The sequence below is a fragment of the Amyelois transitella genome, chromosome 22, assembly GCF_032362555.1.
Source record: "Amyelois transitella isolate CPQ chromosome 22, ilAmyTran1.1, whole genome shotgun sequence".
Classification (NCBI taxonomy): Eukaryota; Metazoa; Arthropoda; class Insecta; order Lepidoptera; family Pyralidae; genus Amyelois; species Amyelois transitella.
In genome coordinates, this window is record NC_083525.1 from 7,103,463 (window position 1) to 7,123,746 (window position 20,284).

A 20,284-nucleotide genomic window follows, 5' to 3' on the forward strand; every position below is an offset into this window, starting at 1 on the left:
AGTTTGTTTGAACGCGCTAATTTCAATAACTACTGGTTTGAATTGAAAAATTCTTTTTGCGTTGAATACACCATTTATCGAGGAAGACTTTAGGCTATATAACATCAACTGCTGCAACTATAGGAACTATTAGGAGCAAAGAAATAATGGAATATGTGAAAAATACCGGGAAAATTATTCATACCCATCATTATCATTGAAGCCCTCAAGGATGAATAATTTTCCCCGTTTTTTTTTCATATTTTCTATTATATTACATATTATCACTAAGGTGTATGAAAAATACATGTTGGCCGGTTCTCAAACCTACTCAATATGCTCACAAAATTTTATGAGAATCGGTCAAGCCGTTTCGGAGGAGTACGTCGTAAATCTAGGGTAAATATAATCTATCTAAATAGATTTAGATCTAGAGATTATATCTAGTTAAAATGAACTTTTAATTAATTGAAAGGAGCATTGAAATACGTGGAGCTAACTTTAAAACTACGAATAATTCTCCCGTTTCCACTTGTGTGGCTCAATGAAGTTTCATTTGTACGAGTTGGTAAAAAGTTATGTATTCTACTTAACCTTCCTATACTCGCGTGATTTTTTGTTACACCTACACTCGCGCGCGGTCTCACAGACTGATAGTTTGAACTGCTGTCATTTATTTTTTTTCTATGAAAATCTATAAAGATTATATTTTGTTTTCAGAATAGAGGATATAATGAAACAATCATATCATGTTATAACTTGTTAATTATATATTTAACTTGACTATCAGTCTCATACAAAACAGCCTTCAAAATTGACATATTTTTCTTATGTACTAAAAAAACAGAACTAAAACATATTTCTTCAAGAAAAAAACTCAAATAAACTTTCTTATTTTGAAAAACAATAGCTATAAGATATGTAAATCACAGATTCACTTGGTTATCAGCTTCACAGTAACAATCAGCACATACCATTGTAGCATGTTCCAAACAAAAGTATTTTTTGCACTTGGCACAGTTGTAACGAGTCTTGCGGTTTTTTTTGGATGAACAATATCCACAGCGTCCAATTTTGTTGTTATTGGTGGTTGCTGAAGATTCTGGACCATCCAACTGACATATTTCGACGAGCCTAAGCTTCAGGGTTCTGGGCAAGGATGTAATCAGAGCTCGACGTCGGAGTTGCGCGTTGATGAGGTCGTATGACAAAGCTTCAATGAAGACCCTGCGACTGATTTTCTTGTCGGGATTGTTCAACATATATATCACGAATGAGTTTATACCTGCGACGTTCATTAGGCTATAAAACACCACCATGGGCCACCTATTTGTGCCTCGAGCAACGTTATATGTCGCGCACATTTTGTCAACAGTGTCGACCCCTCCTTTGGTCATATTGTAGTCTATTATCATTTCGGGCTTGCCGGTCACCCCGTCAATTTTGTCATCATCATGCATGCTTGATACAAGAAGTACATTTTTTCCTTTCTTAGGGACATAAGAAACAAGACTGCAGTTGCCTCGGTACCCGAACAAAGAAGACTTTTCTGCCCGGCCGCGTATCTCCGTAAAAGTCTTAGGCAGCTCCTTCTTATTTTTGCGAATTGTCCCAAGCACGGATAGCCTGTGCTCTGCTTCAAATTTATCCAGCAAAGGAATGCTCGTGAAGAAATTATCACACGTAATATTACGTCCAGTTCCATAAATACCTTCGCTTAGCCGCGAAACCAATGCCATAGCCGAGTTATCCACTTTGTAGGCGCCATCCGGTTGTTTTCCTACGTAGACTTCCATTTTGGTGGTGTAAAACATTTTAGCGTCTGTCAAGGCGTAAATTTTGATGCCATATTTATTGGGCTTTGATGGGATGTACTGTCTAAAGCCACAGCGACCTCTAAAAGCCTCCAATTTTTCGTCAATCGTAACATAATGAGATAAGCTGAAATATTTCTTATAGGCTGCTACGACTTCTTCAAACAAATCTCTGATAGGAGCCAGTTTATCTACAGCAGCTCTCTCAGCTCGCGTATCTTTTTCGTCAAACCGTAGACAACGCATCAATAAACAGAATCTAGTTCAGTTCATAGTCAAACGAAATATTTCCGGTGACGAGCCATCAGTTTTGAATAAATCTTTGGAATTCAAGCGACTGTTTCTTCTGACTCCGGCAAAGAGTAAAAGGCCGAGAAATGCTTCAATTTCTATATTGTCAGTCTCAGAACAGTCTCTTTCCCTTGCGAAATTAGACTTTATTATATTTATATGCTCATTGGTGCACTTCACAATTCGATTTATGACGCTTTCCGGAAAAAACAACCTCCAAATTTCACCTGGCTCCTTCAAATTCTTGGCTTCTCCTTTTGGTCCTGGAAGCTGGGTGACAATATTTCGAGCGCGTCGTCTCACATGGGTTGTTGCAGGAGCTTTATTCCAACGTGTCCGACCATCCTTCCCAAGATAAAATTCTCGCCAACTTTGAACATTTTCCACTTCGCCCAACTCTTCGCCATCTTCTTCATCACCATCCTGCTCGGTGTCATAAGTTTCGTCATTTACCTCAACAAAATCTTCCACCTCACTGTCATTTTCATCCCCATAATCGGATTCGGAACTTTCTTCCTCCAAAAGCAATCTAATTGCCCGCTCATCCATCTTGTAATAATAATAATATATATCTGAAAGTAATAAAAATGATCAAAATGTACACAAATACATAATAAATAACACAAACACAGTATAAAAGTAAAAACAAAATAATTTTATACTTACGATAAAAGTTACGCCTATACTCGCGTCGGTCTGACGGACCGATTGGCGCCAAACACACCAACACGTGCGTTTCGCACAAACGCACTGCGTGCACTAAAATGAAGTTGGCAACGAATCCGGCAGCTACTAAAAAAATGGAGTCGCTGGGGTTGCCAAAAACAAAAAAAATATTGAAAAAATGTTTCGTCGGTCTCACAGACCAATGCGCGAGTATAGGAAGGTTAATAGAATGAGAATGAACTAGAGAATGCAATAAGTATTTTGTTTAGCGGATAAATTCGAAAAGTATTGGACCAATTTTGATGAAAATAAGACAGTGATGGACTTCTGTACTTTTAACTTTCATAAGTAACATAACACTACTTTCTTCCTGGGAATTACCTCACAAAGTCAAAGTCAAAATGGATAAGTAGATACATATAGAATAGCATACCCTTGGCTTTCAACACTTCTTTTAATTCATGTAAATTCTTAACTCTATTCATGCAAGAAGAATCCTATTCGCCTTTTTCTGTGATTGTATTTAGAAGAGAATCACTTGACACATAATATTATATATCTTTCTTCTCCACCAGACCATCTTGGAAGTATGCTTGTGTGGTAGAGAATCATCAGCTGGTCCATATGTTTGATAATAGGGCCATCGACTTTAACATATGGTATTTTTAAATTTGGAATTTAATATAGTCAACAGTCATGGGGTCACGTGACTATGTTCACTGTTCACCTCATTTACAAACAAAGAAGTAACGACGGTTTATCAAAATACTGGCCGCAATGTGTCGAAACGGGATTTTTTTTAAATATCTGCTACAGTTCCTATTTCAAAATGTTTTATTTATTGGAACGAGAGTTTTGACAGGTATCAAAGCGAATCGGTGATTAGACACGAATTTCACTGGCTGAAATTAAAACAAATTTTTAATATTCGAATAATTCGAATTAAACGTAATTATTACATGGTAGGTGGCTTCTTGTAAAAACCTGACTTAGGTATCCAATCCCGTAAACGATCTCTCAAGATGAACATTAATGATAGATAGATAGATAAATAGATAAAACTCTTTATTGCACCATAAGAGTAAAACATACAAAACAACACAAAGCAGATATAGATGGTACAAAGGCGGACTTATCGCTAATGCAATCTCTTCCAGTCAACCTTTGGGTGGAAGGAAACCAAACAGGAGATCGGCGTTGGCGCAGAGCAAAATAAATAAATGTTTGAATATAATAAAATACATACAGAATATATATCTATATATAATACATATAAATACATACAAATACGCATAAATACAGATAAATACATAATAATAACATATACTTAGGATAGAGTAGAAAGATAATGAGACCTAACGAGATTTTTGAAACTATTGATAGTCTGGGCTTTCCTGATATCGACAGGGAGAGCATTCCATAGACGGACAGCTTGTTAATGCAACTGATTTTCTCTTTAATTATATATATATTTTTTAATTGTTTTTTTCGACAACGGCAGACAATTCTTTATTAACCTGTTATTTTATATTGCTGCAACATACTCCATAGAAATGGTGACGTAGCCTATACACAGGCTGTTACATTTATTATCTAAGTATATACATACATACATATAGTCACGTCTAAATCGCTTGCGGGGTAGACAGAGCCAACAGTCCCGAAAAGACTGATAGGCCACGTTCAGCTTTTTAGTTTGATGATAGAATTGAGACCCAAATAGTGACAGGTTGCTAGCCCATAGTGTATTAATAGAAAAAGAAGTATGTTATAGAATTTATGTAGACTATCCAACTTATCCATTAGGGCAACCAGTCCCGCACACCCTGGGTGTAAGAATTGCAGATTCCTATGTCTATAAATTTCGGCTATACGTTGTCTGCCAACGTATTAGAATTTTAATGTTGTTATTTAGTTTTCTCTTCTTCTTAATCGGTTACTCATTACTGAGTATCGTGACTCCTGACTCTGTCAACCAATAGTTTCCAATGGCTGCGATCCGTCGCTTGGTATAGCGCGGCGCTTATCAGTGTTTCCAACCTCTCAGAGATCTGATCCGACCATCGCTTTATATCGTTATTTAGTTTTAGTGTAATTAAAATTTTAACAAGTAAACAAACTTAGATTAATATCTTATATAAGACAAGAAATAATAAGCTCCGTGAAGTCTTGCCGATGTAGGCTTTCTAGAAACTTCTAAACAATAAACTATATTAATCTATCTTATCAACACGTGACAATTTCGAAGCCAAGCGGATTAAGCTGTAATCTCCAACTTTCCAATATTAATTACTTATTTCTTAACTGAGTTATGTTCTGAAAAGGTGATGTCTGAGTTAGGTACCGTACATCTACGGGATAATCCCGGGTTTCCGGTTACCTGATTCGGGTTCACGAATTTTTCCCAAAATTTAAGGAGATATTCGAAAATATTCAAAAATCAACTTTTTCTAAAAAATTAAAATAAAAAGAAAAATATTATTTCAATGTAAAATACTAATAACTAACGTAATACTACCGTTATGCTTTTTTTTACTTTTTCAAGTGTAAACGATTAAATTCAGCTGAGAAATCATACTTTGTTATTGGCATTGACTTTTCAACGCGTAAACGCGTAGGAACATGTAGGTATATTCTTTTGGAAAAAAAATATTTATCTTGAAAATTTTAATTCTTATAGAATTGAATCCCAAAAATTTCTGGACTGTAAAAGAGCCGGAATCCCGCGTTCATATCCCCTACCTACAAGTCTTTACAACGCAATTATGAGAAAAGTTGTTGGATTATGAAGTTTGAATCAAAGATGGCAGCTATTTTACTTGGAACAAGTTCGAGCTTTATTTCAATTCGGCAATGAAATATGACTATTTATATTTTAAACAGCTTTATTTTAATTAAAATATTTTGAAACATACCATCCATTACGAGATTGATTCAAAAATAATAATAGTAATTAGCTGCATTTTTAAATGTAAATACTTCTATTAGTTACTTTGTGATGAGTAGTGACCGACAGTCAACGTCTGAATAAACTGGAATTTGGAATATTCTGACTGGATTGAAGAGCACTAAGAGGTTATGTAGAAATTTCCATGAGAACGGAAAAAATTAGCCATAGGGTGGGTATACGCAAGGCGCGGGCAAAAACTTTATTCAATCTCCCTCCCAACTAATATCATAAATGCGAATGCAATGTTTGTTTGTTTGTTGCCTCTGCACGGGTTATCTAACTAAACTTCTTGGAAATTTACGTACCTAAGTACATATATATGTAGAAAGAGCCTTGAAAGGAAAGAAATAGGGTAATTTCATTCCGGTTAAAACTATAGTAAGCGAAAAATCTGTATTACTTTCTAGAAGCTAAAGTTGCGGTTAAAAGCTTGTATTTTTTTATAATTTCAAGCGCTCTTTATTTCCTAAGTGCAAGGAGATTTGCATCGATTTTTAAACTTCCAAACAATCTCCCATTTTCGCATAAAAACACGCCATTTTATCGACCATTAAAGACCATCAAATTAAACCAATATAACCGAACGAAACACCGAAGAGCGCTGTTAAGTTCGTCCATAAAAAATCGCAACTTTGGATCACCCTGTGCATATAAATTTTTTAATTATCCGTTTTATAACCACGGTTCGTGGCGACGCGGCTCAGAAGGCGGTGAGCCGGTGTCCATAGTTCCCAGTCCGGCTGTTAAGGAAGTATTTTATAAAGGTAAGTGTGCTGGGAGTTCGTAAAGGGACCTTGGGATTTTTAAATTATGAGAGTTATAACATTTTATATTTGGAAAAAAAAAATTATTAAACCTGCCATTATGTAAGCTATTTTTGAGATTTAAGTTTTGCTAAACTTTTTGAAAAAAGAATGACGAAATTATTGCTCAAATTAGCCAGTTTCAATTAAAGTTACCCATAGTTATCCACCGATTTACCGTTTATCTGGTGGCAAAAGAGTAAAATACCTATTACCACAAAATTCAAAAATAAATTTCACAGACCCACACGATAAATAAACGAAATTATGTCAACACAGCTTATCGGGGATGATCCAAATAAATGTGTTTTTTTTCTCAATAATAACCAGTCAAACTCAACACCCCATAAATTTTCAGTAATTAACAAATAATTCGCGTCCTTTGTTCAGATATCATCCAGATATTCAAAATATTTATTGCTGATTACTCGTTCCGACAACAAGGGGAATTGTTAGAATTAATGGTGGCCCTTAACTGAATAAACAACAGCTAATAGGTATAGGGTTGAAAATAAACTTTAGAAAAGTAAATTAACGAAATAGATTGAGAAAGATTTAAATATACATACTTATTCAAAGTAATTCATTAGTTTTTCGCCGAGTATATACGAGATGATCTAGATAAAATAGAAAAAAATGTCGAATTGAAAAAATATTTACGTGAGACTCGTAAATATTTTTATATTTGCTTGTTAGTAGTATCTTTATAACATACGAAAAAACACAAAAATACTTAATTAAATACTAAATTATTAGTAAGACGAAATATACAAAGGCAGACTTATCGAATTTATTCCAGGCAACCATTGAATAATTAAGAGGAGAGTAACTTGAATATGGCAGAAGTACCACCCAATTCTATAGTTTTTTTCAATATTTTCACGCAAAATATAATATACCTACCTACTTTAAATTGCGCGCTGCGCTATCTCACAATTTTTTAATGCTCAGCGGTTCTGGCCTATCGCGTTGGGGTTCCAGATTCGATTCCCAACTACGTATAGTTATTTTTTTGGATTTTTTATATTTTTATTGTGATTATTCTTATTTCCATTTGAAATAGTAACAAAACATCAGTGTTCAGCAGAGTGACCGTATTGAGCTCAGGCTCAACTCGGTCACCCAGGTACTAATAGTAATTTGCCAAAAATTTCCACAACCGATCAACTTTTCCAGCTCATTCGGTGTCCTTAGACTTTCTTTCTCGTCTAAGACTTTTCGTAGTTTCTCCTTGAGGGAATCGCCATAATGTCATGCCTTCTTCTTCTTTTTGTAATCAATGAAAGAATACCAATTTTAAGGAGATAAAAACATATACATAAATAGATATGTTATCAGAAGATGAAACATATAAAACTAAAAAAATAAATAAATGCGTGGCCTTTCAATCTTTTCAAGACTGTTGGCTACGTTTACCTAGCAAGCAATATAAACGTCATTAACGTATTAATGAGCTTCATGAAAACTTACAAAAAGACATTTGAACAGAATGCATTTTTAATCAAATATACTCTAAATTTGCGGTATATATTTTGACAACACTTGACACAGAACTAAAATAGACATTCAAAAATAACAACGGCTTTTTTAAGAAAATTCCCACGGGAACGGAAAATACAGCAATTTAGGTTAAGCGCGGACGTAGCTGCGGATGACAGCTATCACCTATAAATAACGCTTAAACAGAGATCATCACAAATCTTTCAAATCATAATATTACTAGCTCTCCTGGCAAACGTTGTTTTGCCATATAAATAATTTTCAAGTAATTTCTAGTTAAAAAAAAATGTTAAGGGTCGTCAACCCTTATAACTAACGGGTATGAAAAATAGATGATGCTCACAAAATTTCATGAGAATCGGCCAAGCCGTTTCGGAGGAGTACGGAAACAAACTATATATAAAATTCTCGTATCTTATAATCTTAAAAGATTTATGCAAATGTTTCTCTTACTCGTATGATGAAAAAAAAATATAGATATACACTTTAAAGGATTGTGGACTCTATCATATTATTAAGTTCCATAATATAAAAAAAAAAACTAGCACTACTCTTTACCCGCGACCTCGGGGTCGGTATAAACGTAATAAAATAAAAACACTGCTGATTAAAAATTCCCGTGAATTAATTATTTGTTTACCACCGTTAAAAGGTCATTTTGGCCGTCACAAAACGTATTCATTTGTATTTTAAATTAATTTATGCAAACGTATCGGTCGATTAAATTACTTTCGATTTAACTGACTTGAAATGGCAATAACTAAATTCTCAACTGAAGATTTTAGGATATTTATGGTTAAATTTGCAACTTATCAAGATAGATCAAAGTGAACATAACATACATACATACATGTTGCGGGGTAGACAAAGGGGTATTATATCCGATTTCTGTGGTAGGTAGATTGAAAAACAAAATTTTATAAGACATGTTATCACGACTTTATCCCTTACTAATATAAACTTAGCTGTTGATGAGTCGGTCATCCTTGTTCATTCATTCATTTATTTAATCACGTCTTTACTCCTTGCGGGGTAGACAGAGCCAACAGTCTTGAAAAGACTTAATGGCCACGTTCAGCTATTTGGCTTAGCGATAGAATTGAGATTCAACAAGTGACAGGTTGCTAGCCCATCGCCTAAGAGAAGAATCCCAAGTTTATAAACCTACCCCTTAGTCGCCTTTTACGTCATCCATGGGAGAGAGATGGAGTGGTCCTATTCTTTTTTCTATTGGTGCCGGGAATCACACTGGACTGCCGGGAACCACACGGCAAATATCCTTTCCATTATAAATAATTCTGCAATTTCAATATTTAAATGTCGGGTTTAAGTACTATAACTTTGGTCGCCACTCCAGTATAAACGTTAAACTTTAATGGCTTTTGGCTTTATGTATTCACTAGCTGAGCCCGCGACTTCGTCCGCGTGGAATAGTTATTTCGGGCATCATTGAAGCCCTCAAGGATGAATAATTTTCAAATTTTCCATTATTTCTTCGCTCCTAATAGTTGCAGCGTGATGTTATATAGCCTTAAGCCTTCCTCGATAAATTCAACATAAAAAACAATTCCAATTCGAACCAGGAGTTCTTGAGATTAGCGCGTTCAAACAAACAAACAAAATCTTCAGCTTTATAATATTAGTACCTATAGATTGGTATCCACAAAGTTTTATCCGTCGCGTCGTGAGGGTATCCTCGGGTATAAATTAAAAGGCCCTGTTCTATTGAACATGTGGTTCCCCGCACTAGTAAAAAAAAGAATAGGATTCTCATAACTCTTTCCCATGGATGTCGTAAAAGACGACTAAGGGATCAGCTTATTTGCGATTTGGGATACTTTATTTTAGGCGATGGGCTAGCAACCTATTCACTATTTAAATCTCAATTCTATCATTAAGCCAAACAGCTGAACATGGCCAATTGGTATTTTAGAGACTGTTGGCTCTGTCTGCCCCGGAAGGGATGTAGACGTGATTATGTGTATGTATGTTTGTTCTATTGAAGGTGTCAAAGATTTTAAAGACACAGTTTAGAACATTGGCAGTTAAAATTCACTATTTAAATCTTAATTATATATTTAAGCCAAACAGCTGTACGTGGCCTATCAGTCTTTTCAAGAGTGTTGGCTCTGTCTGCACCGCAAGGGATATAGACGTGATTATATGTGTGAAAGGCCGCGTTCAGCTGTTTGGTTTAACGGTAGAATTGAGATTCAAATAGTGACAGGTTGCTAGCCCATCGCCTGAAAGAAGAATCCCTTTATAAACCTACCTGGATATAACATAGATATAACCGTTAAATTATGAGGCTAGATAGTTCATCCAGTATGCCATATGACGCGACTGCATCAGACGGCCACATATCATGTGAGAGTGGTTAATTACTAAGTTTGATGGGCAGAGTTCATTAGCTGAGGATCACAACGTAATTCAATGAATTCATACACATACATACATGTGGTCACGTCTATATCCCGTGCGGGGTGGAAAGAGCCAACAGTCTTGAAAAGACTGAATGGCCACGTACAGCTATTTGGCTTAACGATAGAATTGAGATTCAACTAGTGACAGGTTGCTAGCCCATCGCCTAAAAAAGAATCCCAAGTTTGTTAGCCTATCCCTTAGTCGCCTTTTACGACATCAATTAATTCAAGTTGCTTTATTTTTAACTAGTTGTCCGCGCGACTTCGTCCGCGTGGAATAGTTATTTTGGGCTTCATTGAAGCCCTAAAATATGAATAATTTTCCTCGTTCTTTTCACATTTTCCATTATTTCTTCGCTCCTAATAATTGCAGCGTAATGTTATATAGCATAAAGCCTTCTTTGATAAATGGTCTATTCAACACAAAAAGCATTTTTCAATTCGAACCAGTAGTTCCTGAGATTAGCGCGTTCAAACAAACAAACTCTTCAGCTTTATAATATTAGTATAGATATAGATATATGTAATAGTCTATGTGAAATGCAAATGCCTGATTGATCTGCCAACGCGGATCTCAAACCGCTGGACCGATCAGGCTAAAATTTGACATGCAGATGGTATCCCTAATACCTAATACATAGTCACTTCTATATCCCTTGTAGGGTAGACAGAGCTGACTGTCTTGAAAATACTGTAAGTCATGTTCAGATGTGCATGGCTTAATAATGGGATTGCGATTCAAATAGTGATAAATGAACGCCAGGTTTATAAACCTTTTCCTTAGTCACCGTTTACGATATCCATAGAAAAGATAAAGACTGGTCTTATCTAAAGTTGTGGGAAGCCACTCAGCATGTTTTCTTTTAGATTTAGATATCAGTTCCATTTCTTTTCCATCAAAATTTATTGGTTGCTAATCACGTTTATTTTTCATTTCCAAGATGGCGCCGACTCAAGTGGCCGAAGACCGCCTGACCTCAGGACACCGGCTGTCGCACCCGCCCCCCGGGGACGAGATCTACATCACGGGCATGTCAGGGTACTTCCCGGACTCGGATTCTGTCATGCACCTCCAGGAGAACTTGTTTAATAAGGTACATTGAAGAGTAATGGTTCGCTGAGAACGCTCCTGAGAACCTTCCGAACGCTCCGATAATTTTAACGAAATTGTCTACATCTCAAAAACTGCTTAAACGATTTTGATTCACAATTCGCCAATTCTCAAACTAACCCGTTTTGGACTATGTTTACATTATAATTGTAAAACTTCGGTTCCTTTTCCACTCCACCTTTAAATAGATAAGCTAATAATAGCTTTCTTAAAACCGCACCCTTTCCTGATTCCCTACAAGTTCTAATTTAGTGTCTTAATTCTCTACTACTCACCTTCTTTCTCAAAGGAGATGAGCATATGAGACCCCCACGTGTAGCCATTTCATCGCTGAACGATGGTACAAATCTATGTTTATAACCTACATAAATCATCACGTTTATATCCCTTGCGGGGTGAACAGAGCCAACAGTCTTAAAAAGACTAATAACCCACGTTCAGCAGTTTGGCTTAATGATAGAATTGAGATTCAAATAGTGACAGGTTTCTAGTCTGTCGCCTAGAGAAGAGTCCCAAGTTTATAAGCCTGTCCCTTAGTGGCCTTTTACGACATCCATGGAAAAGAGACGGAGTGGTCCTATCCTTTTTCCTAATGGTGCCGGGAACCACACGCCAGTGTTATGACTTGTTTTATTAAAATCTTTTATCCACTGCAACTAAAGACTTTACAATCTATGTTTTCTATGTTTCATCGATATCTCTTCTTCCAGGTCGATCTGATATCCGGGGATGCCCGTCGTTGGAAACTGGCCCACCCTGAAATCCCTCAGCGTACCGGGAAGATCAACTATGTCAACAAGTTCGACGCTTCCTTCTTCGGCGTCCACTATAAGCAGGCCCACACCATGGACCCAATGTGCAGGATCCTACTGGAGAAGGCGTATGAAGCTGTCATTGACGCTGGTAAGTGAACTGCCTGCGTGTGTATTTCCAGACAAGTGAACTCAAAATAGAAGAAGTTTATAAGCATATGTGCCGTGTGGTTCCCGGCACCAATACAAAAAAGAATAGGACCACCCCATCTCTTTCCCATGGATGTCGTAAAAGGCGACTAAGGGATAGGCTTACAAACTTGGGATTCTTTTTTAGGCGATGGGCTAGCAACCTGTCACTATTTGAATCTCAATTCTATCATTAAGCCAAATAGCTGAACGTGGCCATTCAGTCTTTTCAAGACTGTTGGCTCTGTCTACCCCGCAAGGGATATAGACGTGATGATATGTATGTATGTATGTATGTTATAAGCATATCTCTTAGTCACCTTTTACGACATCCACGGGAAAGAGATGGAGTGGTCCCATCCTTTTTTAGTATTGGTGCCGGGAACCACGCGGCACAATATTAACTCCATAACCAAACAAATTAGCTCATAACAAATTCTTTGATAAGCATCAATCAATCAATGACTACCGAGCTGATGGAATTACATAAATTCGATGGAATCCAAAAGGATTTGGAGATAAAACGGTATCATTTTGATTTTTCTACCCCCTATCTAATAAGTGCCATCGATACTTACTGCGTCACTCGAACGTCCTGCTATTACACCGAATGCAACGTAAAAAACGTTAAACGTTATAAAGTAACGATAATTATTTATATTTTTTCATTAATTCATATGATACAGCCGATAATGTGGTTCCCAGGACTTTATAATTGAACCACTTCATTTTTTTCCCAGGATGTCGTCAAAGTCGACTAAGGGATAGGCTCATAAACTTGAGATTACTCTTGTATGCGATGGGCTGGCAACCTATTGGTGAATTTGAATATCAATTACATTTTTTTTCTGTTTTTTTTTTCTTATGGATATAAAGAGTCTAGCTATCTATCATACAGCTGAACGTGGCCTTTCAGCCTTTTCAAGACTGTGGGCTCTGTCTAACCAGCAAAGTGTATGCCTAGATGTATACGAGCTGTTGCCCGCAATTCCGTTTGCGTGTTATTACTCAAATTCACCAAAAGAAATTTTAACTAATTTTGGCATAGGATATAATTTGAATAAACAAAAAATACTTATTTTTTGGGTAAGCAACCTGTCACTATTTAAATCTTAATTCTATCATTAAGCTAAATCGCTGAACGTGGCCATTCAGTCTTTTCAAGACTGTTGGCTCTGTCTACTCCGCAAGGGATATAGACTTGACCATATGTTCATGTTATGTTTGTAATTTTTATCCTGACATTCTCACAGCAGAGCCCCAGGGCACAATTGACAGAAAATATTTAATATTACATTTGAGTATTTTTACTGTTTCATTATATATATGTATTGATTGATATTTAAAAATAAAAATCCCATGTACTCATATTCTTCTTAATCCAATGATTGTTTTCCATTTTTTGTAACAATTCTTTTTATGTGCAATAAAGAGTTAACAAACAAACAAACAAACAAAAATGTACTAAACAAAATGACGGTGTGACTGCAGCCGCGTTATTACGGCATTTTCACCGATACCGTCTTTCTTTCCCGTAACGACCCCGATCCGTGGGCTCCGAAGCTCTCTCCCGAATTAAACCTGCGGTCATTCCCCACCACAATTTCTATTGGTATTATCTGTAGCCGAAGATCCTGTAGTTCAATTATGCGTTCATTTATTTAATCATATTAGGGTTTTAACCATAATTATTTTACTTTTAAAATTTCGTCTCTTATATATTTTTTTAGAATAATATCTAATTGTCTGTCACTATTTGAATCGCAATTCTATCATCAAACTAAACAACTGAACGTAGTTAAAACGTTAGTAATGCCACGTTAGTTTGGTCTTTTCAAAACTGTTGGTTCTGTCTACCCCACAAGGGATGTAGACGTGATTATATATATGTATGTGTATAATAGAATCCATTTCAATAACATACTCGTATGTAGTTTAAAACTTTAGTATTACAAAAATAGTAAGTATTATTTAAGTTTTGCCTGTAACTTGTTCCTGAAGAAAATATCCGTTTTATCACATTACTGTTAACATGAATAAAAAAGTATTGCGATCCCAGACTACCAGTGCCTTCCAAGACGTTAGCGTTAGATTAGAATTTATATTTCGCTCAGTCTGATGACTCCAGTGTCTATTGGATGAGTCGCCGGAGAATAATTGACCTTATTCTAAAGGTTTAAAAGGAGAATCTAATTAAGTATAGCAGTATTTTTCTCTCATCCTAAGTTATAAACTGTTATTTCTCTCATGTCATTTCTTATTATTTGATCAAGCTAAATTTAGCGAATTTGTTTTTTAAGGTTCAAGTCTAATTATATTATAAGCTAGTTATATCATAAAAACTTCAAGAAGGCCTACACCAAGTTGATGGAAAAAGGCTAATGCAAAAGATGTTTTTGTAACCTTTAGGTATGTACAATAAAACATTTGTGCATACATGCATACATACTTCCGGGGTAGACAGATCCAACAGTTTTGAAAAGTCTGATAGGCCACGTTGAGCTGTTAAGCTTAATGATAGAATTGAGATTTAAATAGTGACAGGTTGCTTTTCTACCCCATCGCCCAAAAGAAGAATCTCAAGTTTACATGCCTATCCCTTCGCGTTTTACCACATCCATGGGAAAGAAATGGAGTGGTGCTATTCTTTTTTCTATTGGTGCCGGGAACCACACGGCACCCAAATAACCTAAATAATACTTTCGGTATATTTATACTAATATACTAAAGCTGAAGAGTTTGTTTGTTTGTTTGAACGCGCTTATCTCAGGAACTACTGGTTCGAATTGAAAAATTCTTTTTGCGTTGAATAGACCATTTATCGAGGAAGGCTTTAGGCTATAAAACATCACGCTGCAAATTTTAGGAGCGAAGTAATAATGGTAAATGTGAAGAAAACGGGGAGAACCATTCATACCACGCGGACGAAGTCGCGGGCACAGCTAGTATATTATAATTCGGTTACTTTTTTTCAGGAATTCAATGTATGTGTACGTGACAAGAATTAACAAGGACTCACAATTTTTTAATGGACTAGACACTCAATTTTTCCTCCGACCAAACATAAGAATTTAAGGCTTAGTGCACACATCGAGTGAAAATATTGTGAAGTTATTTCTTATGTGCCGTGTGGTTCCCGGGCTTTTTATAAAAGAACTAAGGGAGGCATATTTATTTTTTGTGGATTATATCATGATCCAATATGTGTTTCACTGCAAATGTTGCAGACAGATTCGTTTCGTGAAAAAAAACCTAACTTACCCAATCCTGACACATGGTCAAAAGTCACACCACGAGCTCCTCAAGGAGGTCACGAAGTAACCGGGATTAAAGTCAGAGGAAAGAAGACTAACCGAAGATAACTGTAATATATGTATAATAACTAGAGGCCGCCCGCGACTTCGTCCGCATGGAAATCCTATCATCCCGCGGGAACTCCGGGATAAAAAGTAGCCTATGTGTTATTCTGGGTCTTCAGCTAGGTAGCTAATACCAAATTTTATCGTAATCGGTTTACTAGTTTTTGCGTGAAAGAGTAACAGACATCCATTCTGACATCCTGACATACTCACAAACTTTCGCATTTATAATATTAGTAGGATAGGATAACCTTGATTTTGGCTAAACAGGTTTAAAAAGTCAAACAGAATGAAATCAATGGTGACTAATGACAATAAGAAAGCTTGCCTTAATACTTTACTCTTTTAATATTTTACAATTACTATAAAGGTACATATATTTATTATTATTTATTATTATAAATGAACACTTTTTGTGTTAAATGATTTTAAAATTGGAATTTAAATACTGCACATGTGTGACAAGCCTTAAATTCAAAATTAGTATGCCGGAGTTCAAATCTCCGGATCCATTAAAAGTTTTCTAGAAGAGTAATCATAACTCAATATTACCGACACTGGCGACCAATCTGAGGCAGAGATTTACATCGTTGTATTCAATTTTCAAATTACTAATTTTCCCGATTTGACGAAAAAAAAAATTGCCCGTAATTTAAATTATAGTATTCTATTTTTAAATTTAAATTTTATCGATAAATTTAATCTCAATTCTATTTTAAAGCCAATAAGCTCAACGTAGCCTATCAGTCCTTTCAAGACTATTGGCTCCGTCTACACCGCAAGGGATATAGACGTGATTACGTTTACGTTACGTATGTATGTCAATTCCAAAGAACATTCTCGCACAGGGACGCGCCCTGAACGTGTTTCGAATCCAGAATCCTGGATCCAGATCCAGAATCTAAGAAAGTATCGCCTCAAAACTATTATAATCATTCTTACAGGCATGATTGAAGCTATTTTGAGCCATACATCAGAGAAAATCCGCATTAAGTCCAATTATTGTAAATTGTTTAATTCCAATAAAATTTTAATAAATAACAGGGCCCAGTCATTGGCAAAAGCTAGTGGAACCCCTAAAAGTTGTCGCCGCGTTAAATACATTTTACCGCCACAATTCGCGTAAAAGCGTCTAACCGTAGTTCGGAATTGCACTCGCACTCGGCGCACTAATTTCATAATTCCGTATTGTTCGCGCTCATGGGTATTTGGATTTAATCATGCTTTAAGTGTCTGTTATACAATGAAAACGTGGCTTAAATAAATATATATAAATATTTTTGTTGTGTGTTTGTGTGTCTATTATAAAAAGCCCGGGGACCACACGGCACATGAGAAATAACTTCACAATATTTTTTCAATCGATGTGTGCACTAAGCCTTAAATTCTTATGTTTGGTCGGAGGAAAAATAGAGTGTCTACTATTCAGTTCCTGAATAAAGTAACCGAATTATTATATACTAGCTGTGCCCGCGACTTTCTCCTCGAGGATGAATACATTTTGAAATAAGGCTGGGAAAAGTATTCACTTTTCCCCGGAGTAACAATTCTCGGAATTACTTATTATAAAAATTATATATATATTAAAAAAAAAAGTTTGCCGGGACAGCTAGTAATATATAAAATGTTTTCCAGGCCTGAACCCCAAGGAGCTGCGCAACACGAAGACTGGCGTGTTCATCGGAGCCTGCTTCTCTGAATCCGAGAAGACCTGGTTCTACGAGAAGATGCAGGTCAACGGGTTCGGAATAACTGGGTTAGTTCCAATTACATACATACATAAAATCACGCCTATTTCCCGGAGGGGTAGGCAGAGACTACCTCTTTCCACTTGCCACGATCTCTGCATACTTCCTTCGCTTCATCCACATTCATAACTCTCTTCATGCAAGCTCGCCAGTTTCGGGTACGTTTGACCTGACCCTTTGTTCCTGACGTCCTTAATTCATTGGAATTATTGAATAAGTTCCAATTATTTCTTATAAATCGTGTATTTTCTTGAAATTCCTAATCAATTAGACACATATTGTGCTAGCCCCAAAATCGAGTTCAAGAATTGTATTGTACATATTTTTTAAACAAATAACTACCAAATTTAGATAGCGAAATATACGATCGTGGTCAATCTAAACCCTTATTGACCATATCAGGAATTGAACCCCTGACCTCCAATGATGAGAACTACAAAGCCACGGAAGCCATACATTTTAATATTTAACATAAATGGAAATAATGAAATAGAAAACTAAATTAAAATGAACTCAAATTAAAAGAATAGAATAGATTTATTTTCAAAATTATCAACAAGGTATCACTTATTGACGTCAAATCACTTATTTCTAATTATAACTACCACCGCTTCCAAAACGCATGTGTGGAAGAAGCGGCGGAACAAACTACACTGCAGCATTTTCACCGGAAGTCAATTTACAAATACATATAGATCTCTTAAATCTAAATCGTGGACAAATGCACATTGTCTACATTAAAAAACATGAATGAATGTAAAACTAAGTATTTCAATACGAATATTTCGTCAAATAATAAATAAATCAAATATCCTAAAGATAAAATAATATATGTACACAACTAAAACTACTGTAAAACTAAAACTACTTGTAAAAAAATAAAGAAAAAAATACTAGATTACAAACTTAAATTTAATTTAAAAATCGTACAGTCCCTGCATAGCATCAACTTGCGGGAGTGTGCCCAGAAGGCTGGCAGCATTGCCAATTTGAATGGCAATGCTGATTCTGATCTGAGCCAGATAATTTCCAGCCCTCCGGTCACGAGATACCTCAATCATCTTTTTCGACAATCGTCGGAGAAGTCACATTTATTAAATTTTATGGCTTCACTTCAGCGTTCCGTAACAATTGCAGAGTTGTTAAGTTTTAATGAAACCGAATGAAAGTTTCAAACTATTGTTATTGAAATACTCGTAGACATAGTGTAAAGGATTGAATAACTTTTAATAATTTTCTCAAAGAAACTGGTTTATGATTTTATATAATAGTTAATACATGCATACATATAATCTCGTCTTTATCCCTTGCGGGGTAGACAGAGCCAACAGTGCAGATTGTAAAAGTCAATAAAGGAAAAGGCAAACTTTTGATTCCTCTTTTAGTCGATGGGCTAGCAACCTATTATTTTTATTTGAATCTCAATTCTATCATTAAGCCAAACAGCTGAACGTAGCCTTTCAGTCGTTTCAAGACTGCTGGCTCTGTCTACCCCGCAGGGGGTATTCATTTATTCATATGTATGAATGAATGAATGAATTATCAGTGCTAAACTCAGTGCTTGCTCCTTACCAATCGGACTGGTTACCATGTCGCGAGTTCTGTTCAGTATTTAACAAAGTTAACCGTGTGGTTTCTGGCACTTTAACAATAGAACCACTCCATGGATGACGTAAAAGCCGATAAAGGCCATGGGCTAGCAACCTGTCACTGTTAAAATGTCAGTTCCATCATTAAGCGGTAAAGCTGGCTTTTAGGTCTCATGAAGACTGTTTTCTCTGTCTACCTCGCAAGGGATATAGACGTGATTATATGTATTTAGTAACAAAAAATACACTTAGCTCCCTTAGTCGCTATTCATTCGCTTGTACATTTATTACGGTTCAGTGTTATTCGAAAACTTTAATCTTTATTATGCTACTTAACGGGAATTTCTTAACAGTTTTAATGGACTTTTGACATTGCCATGTCTGTGAAGTTTATTTATTAGTTGTTGCTAGCATTTCCATTTCGGTCTGATAGCCAATCGTAAAAGTCAGTCAAGGGATAGGCGAGTTAGCAATCCTTACTATACCGGTTAAATCTTCAAAACTACTGGACCAGTTTTAATGAAATTTTGATGTCGAAAACAAACATTTTATTTATTTTTTAAAGACACATTACATTTTATAAACATACATACATATGGTCAAGTCTATATCCCTTGTGAGGTAGACAGAGCTAACAGTCTAGAAAAGGCTGATAGGCCACGTTCAATTATTTGGCTTAATGATAGAATTTAGATTCAAATACTTAGGCGATTCAAATAGATTCAAAATAATATTCTAAATCTTATTTTAGGCGATGGGCTAGCATCCTGTCACAATTTGAATTTCATTTTATAAAGATTTATTTATGTTGAATAATCTTACGAGAACTACGTTTAGATGAACGCGGGCGGGGTAACGAACAAAAGCTAGTACTAATATTGTAACTAATCCCTTAGTCGACTCTTATCCATATATATATATATATATATATATATATATATATATATATAGAAGAGATGAAACTATCCTATTCCAAACCGATAACCACACTATAACTAGTCTAGTGAAGTAGTTTACTGAAATTGTATGCGAATTGATCAGAATCGTTTTGCATCCAGTTATGAAGTTCGGAATAAAGCCATTATGCCAGGTGATTGATGAGCCGCGATG

The 20,284-nt window shown here is 35.8% G+C and overlaps 2 protein-coding genes across 2 annotated transcripts in view; one reads left to right on the plus strand and one right to left on the minus strand.

The window, feature by feature from the left end:
- Positions 1–726: 726 nt before the first annotated feature.
- On the minus strand, positions 727–2,965 carry LOC106129851 (piggyBac transposable element-derived protein 4-like). Its single transcript, XM_013328541.2, has 2 exons — positions 2,751–2,965; positions 727–2,656 (listed from the first exon to the last, which is right to left on the minus strand). The coding sequence occupies exon 2, from the start codon at positions 2,037–2,039 to the stop codon at positions 906–908; it is 1,134 nt and encodes a 377-aa protein (XP_013183995.2). The 5' UTR covers positions 2,040–2,656; positions 2,751–2,965; the 3' UTR covers positions 727–905.
- Positions 2,966–6,412: 3,447 nt separating this feature from the next.
- Positions 6,413–20,284, plus strand: part of LOC106129873 (fatty acid synthase) — a 59,936-nt gene continuing 46,064 nt past the window's right edge. The window contains exons 1-4 of the mRNA XM_060950713.1: positions 6,413–6,464; positions 11,368–11,520; positions 12,248–12,440; positions 17,473–17,593. Of these exons, the coding sequence (XP_060806696.1) occupies positions 11,368–11,520; positions 12,248–12,440; positions 17,473–17,593 (467 nt within the window). The 5' untranslated portion in view covers positions 6,413–6,464. The remainder of the gene's footprint in view (positions 6,465–11,367; positions 11,521–12,247; positions 12,441–17,472; positions 17,594–20,284) is intronic.